At 40.2% G+C, this 20,611-nt stretch overlaps 1 protein-coding gene across 1 annotated transcript in view; it reads left to right on the forward strand.

Moving 5' to 3' along the window:
* pdgfrb (platelet-derived growth factor receptor, beta polypeptide) overlaps window positions 1-20,611 on the forward strand; it is a 41,808-nt gene that overhangs the window by 16,439 nt on the left and 4,758 nt on the right. Inside the window, exons 2-14 of the mRNA XM_037675622.1 lie at window positions 4,919-4,995; window positions 5,482-5,799; window positions 6,386-6,643; window positions 8,058-8,188; window positions 9,889-10,054; window positions 13,127-13,307; window positions 14,622-14,737; window positions 14,862-14,985; window positions 15,348-15,559; window positions 15,753-15,847; window positions 15,930-16,062; window positions 19,251-19,355; window positions 19,605-19,715. Of these exons, the coding sequence (XP_037531550.1) occupies window positions 4,947-4,995; window positions 5,482-5,799; window positions 6,386-6,643; window positions 8,058-8,188; window positions 9,889-10,054; window positions 13,127-13,307; window positions 14,622-14,737; window positions 14,862-14,985; window positions 15,348-15,559; window positions 15,753-15,847; window positions 15,930-16,062; window positions 19,251-19,355; window positions 19,605-19,715 (1,999 nt within the window). The 5' untranslated portion in view covers window positions 4,919-4,946. The remainder of the gene's footprint in view (window positions 1-4,918; window positions 4,996-5,481; window positions 5,800-6,385; window positions 6,644-8,057; window positions 8,189-9,888; window positions 10,055-13,126; window positions 13,308-14,621; window positions 14,738-14,861; window positions 14,986-15,347; window positions 15,560-15,752; window positions 15,848-15,929; window positions 16,063-19,250; window positions 19,356-19,604; window positions 19,716-20,611) is intronic.

A 20,611-nucleotide genomic window follows, 5' to 3' on the forward strand; every position in this document is an offset into this window, starting at 1 on the left:
TATATATATATACATGTGTGTGTTACATGGCTCAGACTGGCTGTTATTGTGCTAACCCAGTCGAAATTAAGCTATTTCTGTGAACAGAAGTCATTCAAAAAGCTACCTACAACAGGTGAGATACTATTTGTTTATACCTTTTCCAGAGAACCAAACATAAAACATAAAATTTTGGGACGGTCAATCTAAGCTGGTCTTCAGAAATATGGTCTTTGATAAATGAATATTAGATTTCAGGTAATGAGATAAATTCCAACAAATGTGGTTTATTACACAATGAGCTAAAATAGTCCTGTCTTAAAATAGAAGTTGTAAAGTTCGAGTCCAGTGGAGTAAAAAAATCAAAAGAAGTTAAATGGAGTAAGATTTTTTTAAAGAGATTTCACAATTTATTTCTCTGGCTCGCACTCTTCCTCCTCCACCCTCGCTCTTCCCAAGAATCGCTCTTCCGCCCTCGTTTTCTTTCCCACCCTCTTTGCGTTCAGGCCTGTGATCCATCCTTAACTGTTTCCAGACGTCTGCCTTAACCCCCCCCCCCCACCACCACCACCACCACCACCACCGCCACCTCCCCGTCCCAAACATAACAACTAACCACCCTTCCCCTCTTCCGTCTTTGCCTCTGACCTCCTCAGCTGTGAACTTCCAATACTAAAGTCTAGAGCTGTTCAAGCTATTGATGGGACGATGGTGGACGTTCCTGAATCGCTCCATGGATGCTGCATCAGTGAACAACATGATACGCACTGTAACGCCACAGCAGCCTTTCCTTTCAGACCCTCATGTTCCCTTTTGTTTACTCCCAAACCAGCTGATAGCTCAGCGTGGCTCTGGGATAGCTTGGACGCAGCATTGTTACCAGTAAGGGTGCTCCAAAGTTGCACACAGTGACCCGTTTGTTCGTGAGCAGAATGCTGGTGAACCGAGAACACAAAGAGGCAGACATTGTTGCTCTGTCCTGGTGCAGCGAGGCATCAAATACCTCCAGAGTGAGCTGCGACTGCACCTCAGACTCTGTGTCAAGAGAGAAAACAGCTTTGTGACGAATCACGTCCTTTTTGTTTTTATTTGTCCTTTAAGCAAAAGCAAAGCACAAATTAGTTATTTCACAGCAGAATGTTTGGATCTACAATTTAATGTATTTTCTACTTTATTTCACCTGCCAGGAGCTGATGAAAGCAGGAGTCGAGCCATCATATTAACATCTCTTATATACCATACGGCTGGAACAGTGGGTTGGGATCACAGGTGCTGCATTAGAATGGTTCCCCTCATACCTGAGTGGCAGGGGTTTTTGTGTCAAGGGTGATAATAATGTATCCGCCTCATTACCTCTTTCTTGCGGGGTCCCACAGGGTTCGATTCTTGGACCCCTTCTGTTCTCACTTTATTTGCTTCGACTGGGGTCCATCCTGAGGAAACATGGTCTTTCATTCCATTGCTATGCTGATGACTGCCAGATCTACCTGCCTGTGAAACCAGCAAGTGTTTGCTCCATTCACCCTCTGTTAAAATGTCTGGACGACATTAAGGCCTGGATGGCTTCAAATTTCTTACGTTTTAACAATGAGAAGACTGAAGTCATTGTCTTTAGCCCTAGCTCAACTGCCGCCACTGATCCTGTCAACCTGGACTCTCTTCAGCCATATCTGAAGCAGTCTGGTAAAAATCTCGGGATGGTTTTAGACTCTGATTTCAAGTTTGACAAACAAATCAACTCTGTTCTACAGAAAAGCTTCTTCCAACTCGGACAGGTAGCTAAGCTCAAGCCAGTGTTGTCCAGACCCGACCTTGAGAAACTAGTCCACGCCTTTGTCACGACCCGATTGGACTATTGCAACGCACTGTATGCTGGGATCAGCCAGTCCTCCAACTCACGTCTTCAGCTCGTCCAGAATGCTGCTGCTCGGCTTTTAACCGGAACTCGTAGGTCTGAACATATTACACCAGTTCTGTCCTCCCTTCACTGGCTCCCTGTTCGTACGAGGATAGTTTTTAAAATTCTTCTGTTGACCTTCAAATGCCTAAATGGCCTCGCACCCCTTTACCTCTCTGAGCTTCTGGAACCTTACGTTCCCTCTCGGGCCCTGAGATCATCTGATCAGCTGCTTTTGGCTGTTCCAAAAACAAGACTGAAGCTCAGAGGAGATCGGGCTTTTTCAGTCATGGGCCCCAAACTGTGGAACAACCTGCCCCCCAACATCAGGCAGGCCACCTCCCTTCCTCACTTCAAATCCCTGCTAAAACACATCTGTTCACGCAGGCATTTCATACAGTGTAAATTGATCTAGTGTTTTTTAATCTATGACCCTATGTTTTAAATGCTTTTTATTAATTCTTCAGTTATTATAATTAGTGTATTGTATTTTTTTCTCTTTAATTTTTTTTTTTTTTTTATTTATTCATTTCATAACAAAATAAAATACATATCAATTAACATATATGTAATTAGAAAACAATTATAAATATAAAATGAAAGGTAGCAGATGAAGAAAAAATCTTATTGAATCTGCTCCTTATTTATCTAATAAACCATTCAAACAAACATATTCAGAAAATTATCAGAAACAAGTAAATAACTCAAGTAATATTTCAAATATCCAACATTTTTCATGAAATACATTCATATATATTTTTTTAGCAATTGAATTTTTACCATTTTCTTAAATACCGAGATTGATTTAGCTTCCTTAACATCTAACTCCAAGTCGTTCCACAGTCCAACACCCTGAATTAGGGTAGATCTTCCCTTCAAACTGGTTCTGAATTGCGGTTTAACAAAAACATATTTCCCCTTAAGATTATAATTACTAGCTCTTTTTACACAATGCATTTGGATATTAGAAGGCAATGTATTATTATGAGCTCTATACATGAATGACAAAATGGTATAATCCACCAAATCAGGGAACTTCAACAACTTCATTTGACAAAATAATATACTCGATGGATGATAATAATGTTTACCCTTGATAATTCTTACAACTCTTTTCTGCAAAATAAAAATAGACTTTGTAATTGATTTACATGCTTTTCCCCAAACATTAACACAATAAATCAAATGTGGCACAACAATTGTATTGTACATCAAATACAATGCTTTGTCATTCAGTAGATACTTAACTCTATAAAATATTGCGATAGATTTTAATATTTTCATTTTAACAGAATTTATATGTTGCTTCCATGATAATTTATCATCAATGATGACACCCAAAAACTTCACCTCATATACTCTACAGATTTCAGAATCTTCAATCTTGAATGAAACATCAATATTTTTATTTTTATTGCTAAATATCATATAGTTAGTCTTATCCAAATTTAACGATACTTTGTTTAGTCTAAACCAACTTTGAATTTTACAAAACTCAATCATCATTAATTCCAATAACTGTTCAATATTCTTACCAGAACAAAAAAAAGTTGTGTCATCCGCAAAAAGAACGCATTTAAGGAGGCTGGACACCTTAACCAAATCATTCACATACAAGATGAACAACTTTGGACCAATTACAGATCCTTGAGGAACTCCACATGTAATGGTGCAGTAATCCGATCTCACATCATTTATCTGCACAAATTGGTTCCTGTTTTTTAAGTAACTGCACACCCACTGCAGTGCCAATCCTCTGATGCCGTATTTGTATAATTTTTCAAAAAGAATGTTATGATCGACAGTATCAAACGCCTTTTTTAAGTCCACAAACACACTCACACAATACTGTTTTCGGTCCACAGCAGTTGTTACTTGTTCCATAAAGTCTACTAGTGCCATGGATGTGGAATTTTTTTCTCTAAAACCATATTGGCTATTAGTTAGAATATTTTGCCTTTCAATAAATTGGTCTAGTCTGTTACTAAATAATTTCTCCAAGATCTTAGAAAACTGTGGCAACAACGATATCGGTCGATAGTTATTAAACACACATTTGTCACCACCTTTAAAAAGAGGAACCACTTTAGCCACCTTCATTCTATCAGGAAATACTCCCTTAGTAAAAGATAAATTACATACATATGTAAATTGTTCGATTACATGACCCAATATGTGTTTTACAAACATCATGTCCATATCCATCCAATCCTTTGATCTTTTGCCTACAAATGTATTGACTACAGTCATTATTTCATATTTGTCAGTTCCAGTCAGGAACACACTTGCAAGATAATCATCAATTAAATAGTTCACATTGTTATCCACTTTAGGTATCGTTGCAGCAAGGCTGGATCCAACGTTCACAAAGTATTGATTAAATCCATTAGCAATTACATTTTCATCACATACATTCTTGTTGTCTATTGTAAAGTTTTGTGAAATGCCTGTTTTTCTTATATTTTTTTGTAAAACATTATTCACTACCCGCCATGTTGCCTTGATGTCTCCTTTACTTTTATTCAATAAATCACTATAATATTCTTTCTTATGTTTTCTCTCATTGATTGTTGTTGTTGTTGTTGTTAAGCACTTTGATAACAGGTTCTGTTTTAAATGTGCTCTATAAATAAAGTTGACGACTTGACCATATATTTCAGACTATAAGGCACAGTTAATATCCTTACATTTTCTCAAAAATCAACAGTGAGCCTTACAATCAGGTGCACTTTATGTATTAATTCTGGTTGTGCTTACTGACCTCGAACTGATTTTATGTGGTTATTGTGAATAAGCTGAATAAAGTTTGCCTTATCTGACTGTTTCTTTTCACTTAATGCGCCTTATAAGCCGAAAAATATGGTAGATATTACGTTGTAAAAAGAAGCAAAATGCAATCTTCCTGCTGTTTTGTTCACTTGGACTGATAAAAGTATACATTTCTGCGTGTGAACTACCTGTATTTGTCTTACTGTCGACTAAGACATTTATATTCAACACTGACTGATGAGATTTATCTGCGTTTGAACCTTCTGTTTGCAGAAAAACGTGGTCATAAAAAGCAGCCGCCATGTGGAGGGTGTCAGCAGTCGTGCGCCACCTGACACTTACAATTACAGGTGAGGATTAAATATCATGCTACCAACAAAAAGTGATAATGTGCAAAAAGAGTTTGGGTTTATTGTACAGAAGAGTGTGATCCCAGGCTTACACCAACTACTTCACAATACTCATTTAGCCAAGTCTAAGATAATTTTGTTAATACATTTACTCCGTAGTTAGGAAGAAGTTGCATAAATGTACGGAGTGAGTATCCTGCAATGTGTAATTTAATGATATTGTGCTAATTATAACGATAAACGGAATGAATTGTAAGATTGCACAATACTTTGATGCATTCAGATGTGCATCTTTAATTTTGAGTCCGGCTGTCACTGACGTGCCGCCCTCATCCTCTCTTCTCGTCTGCTCCAGACGACTCGTATCCTTCACGGTTTGAGACAGAACAGGATCTGACTTACATTGTTGATGTAACCTCTGAACTCTTTCTGCCGTCTCTTTTAACCCCCACCTTAATGACTGTTTTTGTGGCGTGCAAACTGCAGCTCTGGCGTGTTTGTGCGCTGAAGTGTCCTGCCTGAAGATCACACCTGATGGCAACGAGTTCGTGCTGACTCGAGGCTCGTCCCTCAACCTAACCTGCTCCGACTTCACTGAGATCACCTGGGAATTCAAAAGCGATGACATGCTCAAGTATCTGAAAGAGAAGGATGAAAATGGTCATCAACGATACCAAATTGTGCGAAGAGATGCCGTGTCCAGTGTTCTAATGCTAAAGAATGTGAACTGGAAGCATACTGGTGTGTATCAGTGCGTCAGTCGAAGCTCTGGGGAAACTAAGGAGGTGGCTGTGTTTGTTCCAGGTGAGGTCCGGTTCGTTTGCCTTCAGCTTTCATCCTAAAATACCTGACGGCTCCAAAAACATTTGACATTTTCTGTGGAAATGCAGTATAAACGCTGAAATCTGCTGAAGAAGCTGAAATGAAGTTATGAAAAGGAGCAGAACACTAGCAACAACAAAAAGCTAAAAGAAGAAAAACACACTAGCTTCTGTAAAAGTGAAAAGAAAAAAAGGAAGTAAATATGATCTAAAATCTAAAAGTAGCTAGCTGAAAGATCAAAGCAGCAACTGACGAGCTAAAAGTAGCAAAATGCTAGCAAAAAAGAACAAAGCAAGAAAGCTGAAGCAGATTTTTAAAAAGAACAACGTTTTGAATTAATTGACACAATTGCAATGTATTCTAATGTAAAAATAAATTGTGAATTCATTTCAAAATATTGACAAACATAAAAGTTACCAATGTCAAAATTCATAGCGCCCTTCTCCTAAATAAACTGACGTATAGAAATATGACTAGACAAAACAGCACAACGCATAGTTGGAGTGCAAAAATCAAACGATTAAACAAGAAGACAGTGTTCTGAATGCTGAATCCTGTCTCGCTGCAGATCCTGAGGTGTGGTTTGTAAAAAGCACCCATGGCATGGTGGCAAAGACCAGTGAAGAAAGCATCATCCCGTGTGTGGTCACCAACCCCAACATCACCGTCACCCTGCATGAGCAGGACACCGACCGGCCCATTACAGGCCTGTACGCCCCCGCTGAGGGGTACAAGGCACCGCTGGAGGACAGGACGTACGTGTGCCGCGGAGAGCTGAACGGGGAGGTGAAAGACTCCCAGGGTTTTAACGTCATCAGTGTTATCGGTAGGTCATAGAGTTCACAAGAGACATGGTGCTGCAGTTGTATTTACAGTAACTTTAGACAGGAACACACACACAGAATCAAACAAGCTTACCTTCTTACATTCAACCAAGTTCAAGTAGGTTTTATTGTCATTTCACCACATGTGGTACATGAGGTGGAATGAAATTGTGTACACAGGGTCCCATTACATCCAAAAAGAGCAAAAATATAAATTGTAAAAGTAAGGATCTAGATATAAACTAAGAAATACACTAAACAATACGATGAACAACAGCAGCACGAACATGAGTCTGTGTGAGCAGGCGAGTACGAAGGAACACAGCAGCATGAGATCAGCAGCATGGATAATCAGCAGCATGGATAATTAGCAGCACATATAATCAGAGCCAGCATTCAAATTATAAAAAAAAACATTTTATTCCTTTTTTACAATGCACTATGAAAAAAGTAAATATTTGTACAAAACCTGCATTTTTACTGATAAATATTTTGTGTTTTTAGTGATTTCACAAACCTCATTGGTTAAATTTAGTGACTGGAGTGAAGACTGGTGAGAAGATGAAGCATTATTGTTCTCTTGAGTTACTTGTTGTTCCTCATCCATCACAAAAGGAGAAAGGCATTAATGTTTTCATGGCTCTAAAGGCCACAACTCTGTTGCTTTTACAGATATTGACCTAAAATGTAGTGTGGTAGTAGATGAGAGTCACCCCCGCCCCCAACACATACGCTGTGGCTGAGTGGTTAGAGCAGTGGTCCTCCATTGGGAGAGTTGGGGATTCGACTCCACCAGCAGTCACATGCCCAAGTGTCCCTGAGCAAGACACTGAACCCCTCATTGCCTCCAATGTATCGGTGTATGGATGTGGTAAAGCACTGATTAGTCTTTGTATAGATAGAGTAGAGTGCTGTATGAATGGGTACATGAGGGCACAGATTATAGTGTAAAGTACTTTGAGTATCTTGATAGAAAGGTGCTGTATAAGTACAGTCCATTTATCATTTACTCTAAGCGCTGACACATCTCATGAGCAAACATTTACAAAGTTTGACCAAATCGGCTGCGACTCTGTCTCATTTCATTGTAAGATGATTTTAGTTTGAAACTCACAAAAGATGGCGGGCGATATGCATTCCTTCAAGGGTTGCTGGTCTTTAATTTGTTTTGTGATTGATAAGTGCCGTACTGTTAATGCAAAAAGAAGAAAGAAAAAAAAACCATTGAAAAGCATCCATCCTTTTTATGGAGACGTGAACCAAAAAGGTCAAAGGTCAAATTCAGCTCTGACTTATTAGATTCCCATGTTGTTGACTTTTGCACTGGCTAATGATTAATGATTGCTGAGGTCAGCTCTGTTGCAGACGGGCTTGTCCCATCTCATGTCCATCGTCTCTCTCCTGTCCTCGTCCCAGTCTCTGAGGCCATCGATCCTTACATCGACGCTTCCAAGACGGTCCTGAAGCAGGGAGAAGCTCTGTCCGTGAACTGCACGGTGCACGGAGTCGACCTGGTGCTGTTTTCCTGGGATATCCCCAACACGGAGGTGAGTGGGAGTGGAGCAGAACAAGAGCTTTTGTTCAGCTTTTCCTTCTTTTAATCCCTGTGCGACCTCATGGCCGGACCCAAATTGTATCAAGATGTGGAGACACACCTCGATTTGGCTCCTCCTGTGAATTGTTTTCACAACACGCACAGCGTGGGGATTGGCCCAAGTGTCTGTTTCAACTCATATTTGTTCATGAGGCAGTTTTATTTCCTGCTGCTGAAAGGTGAAGGCAGGCGATCATATTTTTGCCTGTGTCCGTTTGTCTGTCAGCAAAATATTTCATAAACCCATCCATCCATCCATCCATCCATCCATCCATTTTCTTTACCCGCTTATTCCATTTTGGGTCACGGGGGTCGCTGGTGCCCATGTCCAGCAATCACTGTGCGAGGGGTGGGGTACACCCTGGACGGGTCGCAAGTCCATCACAGGGCCACATAGAGACAAACGAGACAAACAACCATTCACTCTCTCACTCACACCTAGGGACAATTTAGAGTTACCAATCAGCCTAACATGCATGTTTTTGGACTGTGGGAGGAAACCGGAGCACCCGGAGAAAACCCACGCATGCACGGAGAGAACATGCAAACTCCACCCAGAAAGGCCCCTGGACCGGGGTTTGAACCAGGGACCTGCTCGCTGAGAGGCAGCAGCTCTACCAGTTGCGCCACCGTGCTGCATTTCATAAACCAAAAGCCAAATTTTAATGAAACTTTCAGAAGATAGTCGTGGGATATACATCTGCATCTGATTCACCTTCGGCGTCAACCTGTTCCAAGATGGCTGCCACAGCAAACTGGCATTATAAAAACACAAAAATCTCTATAACTCAGTCAATTTTATATTTATTGTCCTAAAATTTGATTTAATATTAGCTGAGAGTCATCTTTAAAACATAATCTGAGTGCAAATAGTTCATGCAAGATCTTTGCCATTAACTATTTGGAGTTCACTTCATTTGTCTGTTAGTAAAATATCTCTTGAATCACTGATTGGATGCTAATGAAACTTTTAGAGAACAGTCACTAAAGGTACAACTACAATTTATTTTTTAGTTTTAAAGCCCATTAAAGTCAAAATGGCTGCCACAGCTTGTGAACTTTAGCAACCACAGAAATGGGTATAACTCTGTTTTTACAAATACTCAGCTAGAACCTGGTGTGGTAGTACCTGACAGTCATCCTCAACATATAGTAAAAGCACTACATGATCACACGAGATATCTGTTAAAAAAAAAATTAGCCTGTAAACTTTTGGAGTCAACTCTGCTTGTCTGTTAGCAAAATATCTCATGAGCTGCTGAACAGATTTTAATGAAACTTTCAGAAAGTTATCAATAGATGTAAATCTATAACTGGTTTACTTTTGGAGCTGGCCCAATTTAAGATGGCTGCCACAGCCAGCGGAGCTTAGGAAACACAACAATCGCTTAACCAGCCAATTTTATATCTTTAAGGCTAAAAATGTATATTAGAGTAGTTGAGAGTCATCCCCAACTTGTACTTTGAATGTAACATTTTGCAATAAAGTATTATATTGTACATAACTTTATTTCCAAGGTTTGACCAACTCCGCCTTTTTTCATCATAACATGATCTTAGTCTGAAACGTTGGCATTCAAAGTCTTGTTTTATTGTGCAAATTTTGACTCACTAATAATAATCGCACTCTTGTTGTTGTCGTTTCTCCTGAAGCTCATTGAGGTTGAGCCTCAGACGTACGTCTCGCCCCCCACACGTGCACGCTCCTGCCTCTTCTTCCCTCGCGCCACGGTGGCCCACAGCGGAAAGTACGTCTGCCACGTCTTCGAGAGCGTCCTCGGCAGCACGGCTTCTGCCAGCATCAACGTCACCGTGCTCGGTCAGACACACAAACACGAACTGAACAAAAACAAACGGATTCCCTGCAGATTGTTGTTACTGGTATTATGATGGAGAAGACTAACTCCTGTGTTAACACTGGGAGGCCATGGTGGGGAGAAAAGCTGCACTTAAAGGAAATAAAGAGCAGTTTTGTGTTTCTGTGGATTGTGTGAAATAAACCTTTGACACGGTGTGAAACCCCTGAGTGATGCCTTAAATAACACCTGCAGATCACAGCGACGTTATAGTTAAACTGTAGGTGAATGTGAGTTGTGTGGCTTGGATTTGTCTTTAAATGTGAACGCGAAGCGGAACGAGAGCTCGTAGAAGCAGGATTCTCCTCCCATGTTCTGTCCACCGCTGCAGTCATTACAGCTCTGTGACTGCTTACTGTATCTGCAGTGAGGTGTGATCTGTTTAGAAAACCCTTTAAATAGCTCGAACCCCCATGTTGGATGGAGACAGGAAGCAAGGAGAGGTTGTTTTTTTTACTCTGAACATGTTAAAGACACACGTTCTACTGAACATGTTAAAGACACACATGACAACGCTTCAAAATGTTAAAAATGAACAAAAACATGACTGGCTGCTGTATTTACTAAAGAAGTGAAACTATTCTAACTTAAACTAGATAAATTGCATTTTCTGCAAAAATGCAGTGTGAATGCTTATTGCAGAAGGACTAGCTAAAACAACAGCTGAAATTAGCTATAAAAAAAAACCTTGCTGACAGGTAGCTGAAATGGAAGAACATGCCAAAATTAGCAGGAGAAAGCAGAAAGAACACGTAACTGCTTAATTAGGTTTAAGTAAGAAAAAATGAACACAAAAATATGAACTTAACTTAAAAAAAGAAGCTAAAATTAGCAACAAAAATAGCTGAAAAGTAGCTGAAAATGCATAAAGAAACTTAAACTACTGAAAGTAACGGAAAGAGCTGAAATTAGCTAAAAAAAATGCCATTAGCTGAAAAAGCTAAAATTAGTACAAAAAAGCTAAATAGTAGCTGAAATAGCAGAAAAAGCTGAAACTTGCAAAAATAAGTTGAAGGAGCATAACAAGCTGAAACTATAAAAAAGCTGAAAGGGCCATGACAAGCTGAAATTAGCATAAAGAAGCTAATTAGGCTGAATGTAGAAAGAATTACCACCCAAAACTTGAATTTATCTGAAAGCAGCTTAAATTAGCTAAACAGTGCTAAAAAGGTTGCTGAAAAGGTAGAACAAGCTTAAATTAGCAGAAGAATGCAGAAAGAACATGTTTACCCATTTAGGCTGGAAGAAGCAGAAATTAGCACAAAAAAGCAGAAATTATCTGAAAAATGCTGAAATTAGCAAAAAACAGCTGAAAAGTAGCTAAAACAGCAGAAAACCACTTACCAGAAGGAAGAGGAGAGAGCACATTTTTGCTGATTTATGCTGAAAAAAGTTGAAATTATTGTAAAAAATGTGGGATTAGCTGAAAAAAATCAAATTAGCAACAAAAAACAGCTACCGGTAAATAGTAGCTGAAATAGCAGAAAAAGCTGAAACTTACATAAATTGGCTATAAGGAGCATAACAAGTTGAAATTAAAATAAATAAGTTAAAAGAAGCTCAAAAAATGTTGTAGTTAGCAGAATCTTAAAGAAGCACAAAACTGCACAAAAGTAGCTGAAAAAAGTTAAAATTGGCAGAAGGAAGCAGAAAGAAGCTGAACCAGAACAAAATGTGAAAGGAGCAGTAAAAGGTTTTAAACAGATCTAAAGATATGAAGGATGTAAAATGAGCTCAATTCATTTTCTATGAGAAAAAAAAAAAGTCAGAAAAGGCTAAATATTTCAATAAGCAAACGTTGCATCAATACCAAAAGTCACAGCAGGATTGTAAGAGCTGAACGTTTTGATATATGATTTGTTGAAATAGCACAAAAATTGTGGAACGAGAAACATACAGAAGAATTTAGAAGTGGTAATAGGATCACAATAGTGTGAATGCTTAGTAAGCATCCAACTAACATCAGGTAGTTTCTTTGGTCTTATTGTACCCTGAGAGAACTCGTCCATCAGCTGACTCAAATATGTGCAGCTCTGTTGTTTCTTTGTCCTTTTTGCTCCTCTCAACACTTTTGGACAAAAAAATGTGAACAGTGTCGAGCCAGATGTTTTCTCCTTTGGGTTTGTCGAATACCAAAAGAAATGCTGAGTAAATGTTGGTTTTGTCCAAACCAAGAGGTGAAATCCAGGAATCTAGATGAAAGTTGATACTGCAGCTCAGCAACTGGCAGATGTATTAATATTGTGAATACGTCAAAGTTCATGCTCAATAATCCAGGTTTAAACATTCAACAAAGTTAAGTCAGGTCCTCTGGATGGTTTCTTTTTTTTTGTTGAAATGTTTCATCCTTCATCCAAAGGACTTCATCAGTCAGAGAAGCCACAACAAACTCAGTCCCACAAGCAGCACATTCATAGTGAACCAACCAGTTTGCTGGTGCTGAGATGGTTTCTGGAGTACGCCCTCTCCCACGTCGACTCCTCTGAGGCAGCCATAGCTAAAGTGGTTCAAAACATTGAAGGACCAGCACATTTGCAGAACTGATGAAGTCCTTTAGATGAAGGACGAAACGTTTCAACAAGAAACAAAAACCGTCCCAGAGGACCTGACTTAACTTTGTTGGCTTCTGAAAACTTGTTTTGTTTTATAGTTTATGTCAGAGTCACAGTGCTCATTTTTTAAATGCAGACATTAAAATATTAGTTTATTAGTTTATTATTATTTTTCATCCTACTGAAGAAAATCCAGGCTGTAGTGACGTGATGTTATTATCCCAGCTCTTATTGTGAAGGCCAGCAGATGAACACATTCAGTAATATTGATGCTTCTTAAATTCGTCACTACATGAAATAAGAAGCTACAACTTACATGTAAAACTTTTTCTGTTATTTTCTTTCGGACGTACACAAAACATTTGTTTTGCTAACAAAAGGAAAAATATAATGTGTCTGAACATAATAGTGAACTCTTTTGGTCCTGCAGTGTTTGTGGGTCGATGCACTGACCGTATCATATATATTGTGTTTTTCTATTAGAACATGGTTTCGTGGACGTGAAGCCTGCTCAGCTTCAGAACGTTTCAGCCAAGCTCCAGGAGAACGTGGAGCTGAGAGTGGACTTCGAAGCTTACCCTCCCCCTCAGGTTCTCTGGACCAAAGATGGCGCCTCCATCAAGGGAGACAAAACCATCGTCGTCAGACACGAGCATGAAATAAGGTCGAGCATCCAGCCGTCTACTGAGAACTCGTTATCCTTGTTCCGTTTAAACAATTAGCGCAGAACTTGTGATAATCTGGAAGCCTCCAGAGGCATCTCGCTCCTGTCAGTCACCACCAGATGAGGCTCTGCAGAGAGAAACACAATCCTCTCCAGAGGGAAGGAGTCCATCTTTCAACACACAGGAACCATAAACACTAAATACCTGTCACTACTCCCCAATGACTAATGCCGAACAAAGCTCGGCTCACAGGAATGTGCTTTTACAACTTTTAACACATAAATTATGAAACAGAAATATAAATCGCAGAACTCATCCACCAATAGATGTTAAACAGCAAATAAATACTGAAATGTAAAATAATCAGACACAATGTGTGAAGTTAAATGTTTCAGATCCTTTGAAGTGGGTTTCTGTGGAAATGTGATAAACAATCATCTTACCTGTTGCAGACAGCACCTTGAACGACCTCGGTTTAAAGAAATCCTTTGTTTCTGACTAGAATGACGAGCTAACGGCTAATCCAAGCGTGGCTAAGAGCGAGGTGGATTGTTGCCACCTTAAAATAACTCCAATCTGTTCATGTGAACATTATTTATAAATGTTGCATTGTTTATTTCACAGTCATTGACAAGGTGTAGTGCAGGGCTATTCAACTAAATAGCTCGGGGGGGGGGGGGGGGGGGTCACAGTAACTGAAAGCCAAGAGCTCAGGGGCCGGAGATCCAGAAGTTATTGTCATTAAATAAGTTTGTTTTATGGTTTAAAATCTAGTTTTATTTAAAAATGAACCCATCAGTGGGCCGAACAATTCATCCTTGGGCCTGATTTGGCCCCTGGGCCACCAGTTGAATAGCCCTGGTGTAGTGGCTTTGGTGGCTAGCTGTAGCACCTCTGGTGTAGCCTGGAGGAATATCATATTTCTGCCATAATAACCATGTAATCTGAAACTGATGCTGATATAAAGCTTTCTAATAGGTTCACCTGAACCTCTGATATTTTTGAACTGGAATTGTTTTAAAACAGCAGCAAATCATTTTGGTCCTGGTCTTGCTGGTGTTAGCTCTTAGCTCATCTACCTGTGAGAGTTCAGCTGCTTCTTCAAAAACTGAGGTTGTTCAGAAATCTGTCAAACTCAAAAAACTTCAAAGAGCACGTTTTATTCTGTTCAAAGAATTTTTTTTTTGAAACCTGCAGACGTTTTCCTGCAGGCAGAAGCTGCTCTAATTAAATCAAATCGGTCGGTTAAAGGTTAAAAGGCAGGACCACTGGTTTGATTTACGTTCTCACAGTTTCATCATCTTCTGCCTCAGATATGTTACCATCCTCACCCTGGTGAGGGTGAGGACGGAGCAGAAGGGCCTCTACTCTGTCCTCGTTACCAACAGAGACGCCACAAAACAAGTTGTCTTCGACCTGGAAGTCCAAGGTGAGAGAACGTTCTCAGAGACTTTAACCCATCCCAGTACGAAGAATGCTTTTAAAAAAAAAAGCATGTCGTGACACGTTTTCTGTTTTTAAGCCACTCATGATGAATAACCCGCTGTGTGCAGTTCCTGCTCAGATTAAAGACCTGACCGACCACAACCTCCCTGGAAAGAGGCACTTGGTGACGTGCGTGGCGGAGGGGTTTCCAGCCCCGACGGTCCAGTGGTACAGCTGTGACAGCATGCTCAAGTACGTCACAAAACCCTCTGGTCCCCACTGAAGTGTCACGCAGGAAACACCAGGGGGCTGACCGCACACACAGATAGATCCATCCATCTTTACTCACTTCTTTTTTTTGGGTCACGGGGGGCCACTGGTGCCCATATCTAGCAGTCACAGTGAGAGGGGCGGGGTACACTCTGGACAGGTCTCCAGTCCATCACAGGAACAAACAGACAAACAACCATTCACTGTCTCCCTCACACGTAGGGACAATTTAGAGTTACCAATCAGCCTAACATTCATGTTTTTGGTCTGTGGGTCCGTGTGGTCACCTGCTTTGGCTTTGTCGCTCCTCCGCTGCAGCTGTTCTGATTCCTCTCCTGCTTCAGGTGCAGCAACCAGTCGGCCGTGTGGCAGCCGCTGGTTCCACAGCCGGAGGAGCTGAGCATCCACACCAACGTAACCTACAACAACACACGTAAGATCAGCCAGGTGCGGAGCCACGTGATCTTCCACAAACCTCAGCAGGTCACGGTGCGCTGCGAAACCGTCAACCAAGCTGGACTGGTCAGCAGGAGAGACGTCAAACTGGTGTCCAGCAGTAGGTGTCATGGCGAAGGGTTCAATCGGGTTCGGAGTGGATAATTAATATGCTACATGTTATGCATGCTTTTTTTACTCAAATACGTGGCACATACGGGTCATAAAATGTGATTTTACTTCCTTTTACAAACGAGTAACTTTAAAAAAAAATACTTTGCCATTCACGTCTGTGATGTTTTTCTGTGTTGCAGCCCTGTTCTCCCAGGTGGCAGTGTTGGCTGCTGTCTTAGCCTTGGTGGTCATCATTATCATGTCTGTCACCATCCTAGTCGCTGTGTGGAGGAAGGTAAGACCAACCTGAACGCATAAACGCAAACAGCGCTCAAAATATTTAGTTCTCTTCTGATTTTCCTTCACTATGTGCTCAGAAGCCTCGCTACGAGATCAGATGGAAGGTGATCGAATCTGTGAGCCAGGACGGACACGAGTACATCTACGTGGATCCCATCCACCTACCGTACGATCTGGCCTGGGAGATAGCCCGAGAAAACCTGGTTCTGAGTGAGTCCGCACATGATAATGTAGAGAGTGAATTCATGCAAACTATTTGAGACGTTCAATCGTGCTCATTAAAGCCCATTATCCTGCATGTTTTGGTTTTATCTCTGCTCCAACACACCTGGTTTAGTGGACGGCTTACCCCTTCAGCCTGTCGTGAAGTTCTGCAGAGGTCCTTGTCCACCCATTCTTTCAAATCAAGTGCGTTGACGCAGAGACGTCTAAAACATGGAGGATAGTGGCCCTCGAGGACCAGGATTACTTACAGAAGAAAAATCCCTGAATGCTAAATAAAACATTTTAAAACAAGGTTGACTCAAAGCATTTAACAAGATGGTTAAAAATAAACCGGAAAAACGTCGATAAATTAAATAAAAACCGCGTAAAACAAGAAATCTTCACAACTTCTAAGACGTGATGGGACTCGAGCTGAACCCAAACACACCAAAACTCCCAAAGTTAAAAATAAAGCCTCGTTTTAAACTGTTACAACCCAGATCATTCTTCTTTTCTGCAATTTAAGCGTGGAAAAAAACAACTAAAACATTTGGACTCTTTCAGTTCTCAAATAACTTTTTTACCCTCTCCCAAGATTTTAAGCTTGTTAGAGCTGTGGTTTATTCACAATCTGGGACAGAAAAGACTCAGTGATGCAAAAAAAAGCTTTATAAAGACACTAATTGCTCAACTCTCGTCCGATTGATCAGCAGACATAAGCTCTTCCCAGTAGATGCCAATTTTTCAGAAAATTAAAAATAATAAGCAGAACCCTGAGCAGGTCATGAGAAAATGGCATAGAAAAGCCTTTCTGTCTCTATAAACAAGCAGGAAATTGAAACCTTGCTGACATGTTGCAGTGATCCATGTTATTTTTCTTCAAGTTTATTCTTTTTGAATTCTGCTCAAACTTGTCTTGGTGCTGACTCGTTTTTTTTTTTTTTTATACAGCTGTACAAAACTATTCAATCATTTAATAATGAAGACAACATGAATACCCAATAATACAAAATAAGTTTAGTTGTTTTTTTTTATCTGATCAAAACATACATAAATAAAACCAGTTTAGTAGAATACCAAGATTCACCAGCCAGAAAGACTTTAAAATAATTCAAACAGCATTCCTTAAAGGACTGCACGCCTCCTTTTCATGTCAAAGTTTTAAACTAAAATCATTTTATGTCGAGGAATTATGGCGTTATGAGCAATTTGTGAAACCTTGAAATTAACATCATGTTAGCACTCAAAGTGTGTGTTATTTTTATTTCTCCTTGATTTTACCAGGCATGAACACTGAGAACAAAGTCTTATTTATAGAGCTGGCCTGGCAGCACCAACAGGCACTTTTAGGGTCCAGGGAAGGGAAACAATAAAATACAGTAGTCAACAAGCAAGGCAATCACAAATTACATTAACAACAGTTCATTGTCAAACATGACTAAGCATGAAAACATTTGCAAGTACTGTATCTTTAAACACAGCTTTTAAATTATTATTTTTTTTAAACTAGAAACTGAGACAAGTGAGGTCAGACTCAAAGTTGTTTGAAGCAGATTCAGATGGAGCAGCAGAGACAGAGCCAGACTTGGTCTTTAGAGTTTTTAACCACACAGAGAGGATCGCTGTTACTCTTCGAAACCGGTGCTAGTTGCAGTAGATGAGTTAAATATGGATAACCCAGCAACGTCTTATAAATGAGGATAAACCAGTGAATTTCTTAACGAGTATGTAGAGAAGTCCATTTAACAAGAGAGTTGAGGTGACGATGATGTTCTACAAGGAGCATTTTGTAACAAAGCAAATGGTAGAGTGATACATTGTGTCCAGCTTATGAAGGACACCCTTACAAGCATGTCTGTAAATTATGTCTTCATAATCCAACTCAATGGTTTTTTCAACAATGGTGCGGTTTGCAGCCAATGTAAACAAAGATGGATTTCTATATGGATAAGCAAGTCTCGCTTTAATCTTAGATTGCAAAACTTTAACATGATGTGAAAATGACAGAGAGCCATCAATCCAAATGCCCAAATTTTTATAAATTGTTACCTGTTCTATAATATTGCCGTTTATATTTGTGAAGTCCACCGAGGTGGGTATGATTCCTCCTCCATGACCAAACCACATACATTTAGTTGTCTTGGTATTTAAGGACAAAAGTCAGAAAAGGCCTGCTGGATTTCAAGAAAACCATATTCAAGGGACTTTACAACCTCATCTGTAGTAGAACCAAAAGCATATAGAATAGTGTCATTGGTATTTAAATGGATGGAGGCCTACCTTTTCTAAATATGGAGAAAAGAGTTGGACCAAGAACAGAGCCTTGGTGTACAGCTGACATAACTGGAAGAAACTGTGAAGTTTGAGAGTCAACCTTCACTTGCTGCGACAAAGGAAGGACTAGGACTAGTGTTAGGATGGACTCTCAGCTACTACCACACCAATTTTAGCACCATATCTGTAAAATTGAATGGCATATAGCTATTTTTGTGTGTTTTTAAAGTCCGTAGTTGACAAGGCCACCTTGAATTGGGTCAACGCCACAAGTTAATTAGTTGTACTTCTAATGATCAGTTTCGGGAAGTTTTAATAAATCCTGTTCACAGGTTCATGACTCATCAAACTGAGCAGCAGACACAAGCTCTCTGTAGCCAAGATTTCAGAAAATTAAGAAATAAGCGAAACAAGAGCAGGTATTGGTTAAATTGTGAAAATGAGTATTTTGTGGGGAGTTAGAACTGCAGTGTCATGTTCTTTTTTTGCTGTTTTTTTTAAAATAGTTTATTAGATTGAAGTTTCTTTTAATAATTCATTAAAGCCCTGTGGTGTTCTAGATTAGAACAGGTTTTAGCTCTGTGGTTGTTTTATGTTTGTCAGAACAGACTTAGTTGAGACTGGATCTGTCCCCTGAAGGGTTCTGTGCTGCGGGTGGTTTTGGGTTGTCAGCGAGCCACAGAATACCTAATGAACTTCTTTTTCTTGTTGACCTCAGTCCCTGTTCACTTTTAAGCTTCTTTTAAATCTTTCCCATCAGATGTCAGTCATGATTCAACAAGTCAGTCGGTCATGCTTTACTTCCAGATAAATAACCATCTTCATATTTTGCTATGAACACGCGGTAAAAGTCAGTTTTTTCCAGGTCCGATGTGGGCTTCAGTTCCTCTGTGTCCCACTGAGCTTGTTTTGTGTTTCAGGTCGCACTCTTGGATCGGGAGCCTTTGGCAGGGTGGTCATGGCGACTGCTTACGGTCTCACACATTCCCAGTCCAGCACAAAGGTGGCAGTGAAAATGCTGAAATGTAAGACACAGAACGTAAAAGACGCCATGTGCGTAGTTCGTGCGAACAACAGGAGACCCCTGCGTAGCTGTCAAATAATGTCGAACCGGTGCCATATTCTTGTGAGCTCAGAGAGAAAGAAACGAAGCCTGTTGAGCTTTAGTTTGAATGCCAGATTGATTCAGCCCACAGGTCTTTGTGTTTTTCAATGTGTCGTGTTTATACGGCTCTGCTCCTCATCCTCCTCTTCCCTCCTCTGCTCTCGTGCAGCTACAGCCAGGAGAAGTGAGACTCAGGCGCTGATGTCGGAGCTGAAGATCATGAGTCACCTCGGTCCTCACCTCAACATCGTCAATCTGCTCGGAGCGTGCACCAAGCATGGTGAGCGTCAGTTCGGCCTGAAACACGTGAAGATGCGAGAATTTTAAATTAAAAAAAGTTTATTGTACAGAAAATGGGTGGCTCAGCTGGTGGAGCTGTTGCCTCTCAATTCAGTTCAATTCAGCTTATTTATATAGCGTCAAGTCCGAACAGAAGTCGTCTCAGGGCACTGAACAGAAACATTCACATACATTAAAAAGCCAATTAGTAAAGTTCTCTATCTAAGGAAGCCAGCAGACTCGTTGAATCTTTACTTCGTCACAGTCTCCCATCCTGAGCAAGCACAAAGGCAACAGTGGACAAAAAAACTCCCTTTTAACAGGAAGAAACCTTCAGCAGAACCAGGCTCAGGACGAGCGGCCCGCTGCTTTGACCAGCTGAGTTTGAGTGGACAGGAAGGAGAAACAAATACAGAAAGGCAGGTCCAGATGAACTTTCTATAGGAGGACGACAAAAAACATGTTCAGATAGAAATAATTACAAATACAAACAGGTAGAGTAGAGCAAATAAAGAGAGCAGCAGAGAAATGGAAATGTTGTCATTTGTCCTCCAGCAGTATAGCAGCATAACTAAGGAATAGCTCAGGAAACCCAAGTTGACCCTAACTATAGGATTTATCAAAAAGGAAATACTTTAGTCTAATTTGAAAAGTAGACAATGTGTCAGCCTCACGGACAGAAACTGGAAGTTGGTTTCACGAGAGAGGAGCCTGAAAACTGAAAGATCCACCTCCCATTACGCTTTTGGAAACTCTAGGAACCGCAAGTAAACCTTGATGGATGGATGGATGGATGGATGGATGGATGGATGGATGGATGGATGGATGGATGGATGGATGGATGGATGGATGGATGGATAGATGGATGGATGGATGCATGGATGGATGGATGGATGG

Source organism: Nematolebias whitei, chromosome 4 (assembly GCF_014905685.2).
Source record: "Nematolebias whitei isolate Nwh7 chromosome 4, NemWhi1, whole genome shotgun sequence".
NCBI lineage: Eukaryota > Metazoa > Chordata > Actinopteri > Cyprinodontiformes > Rivulidae > Nematolebias > Nematolebias whitei.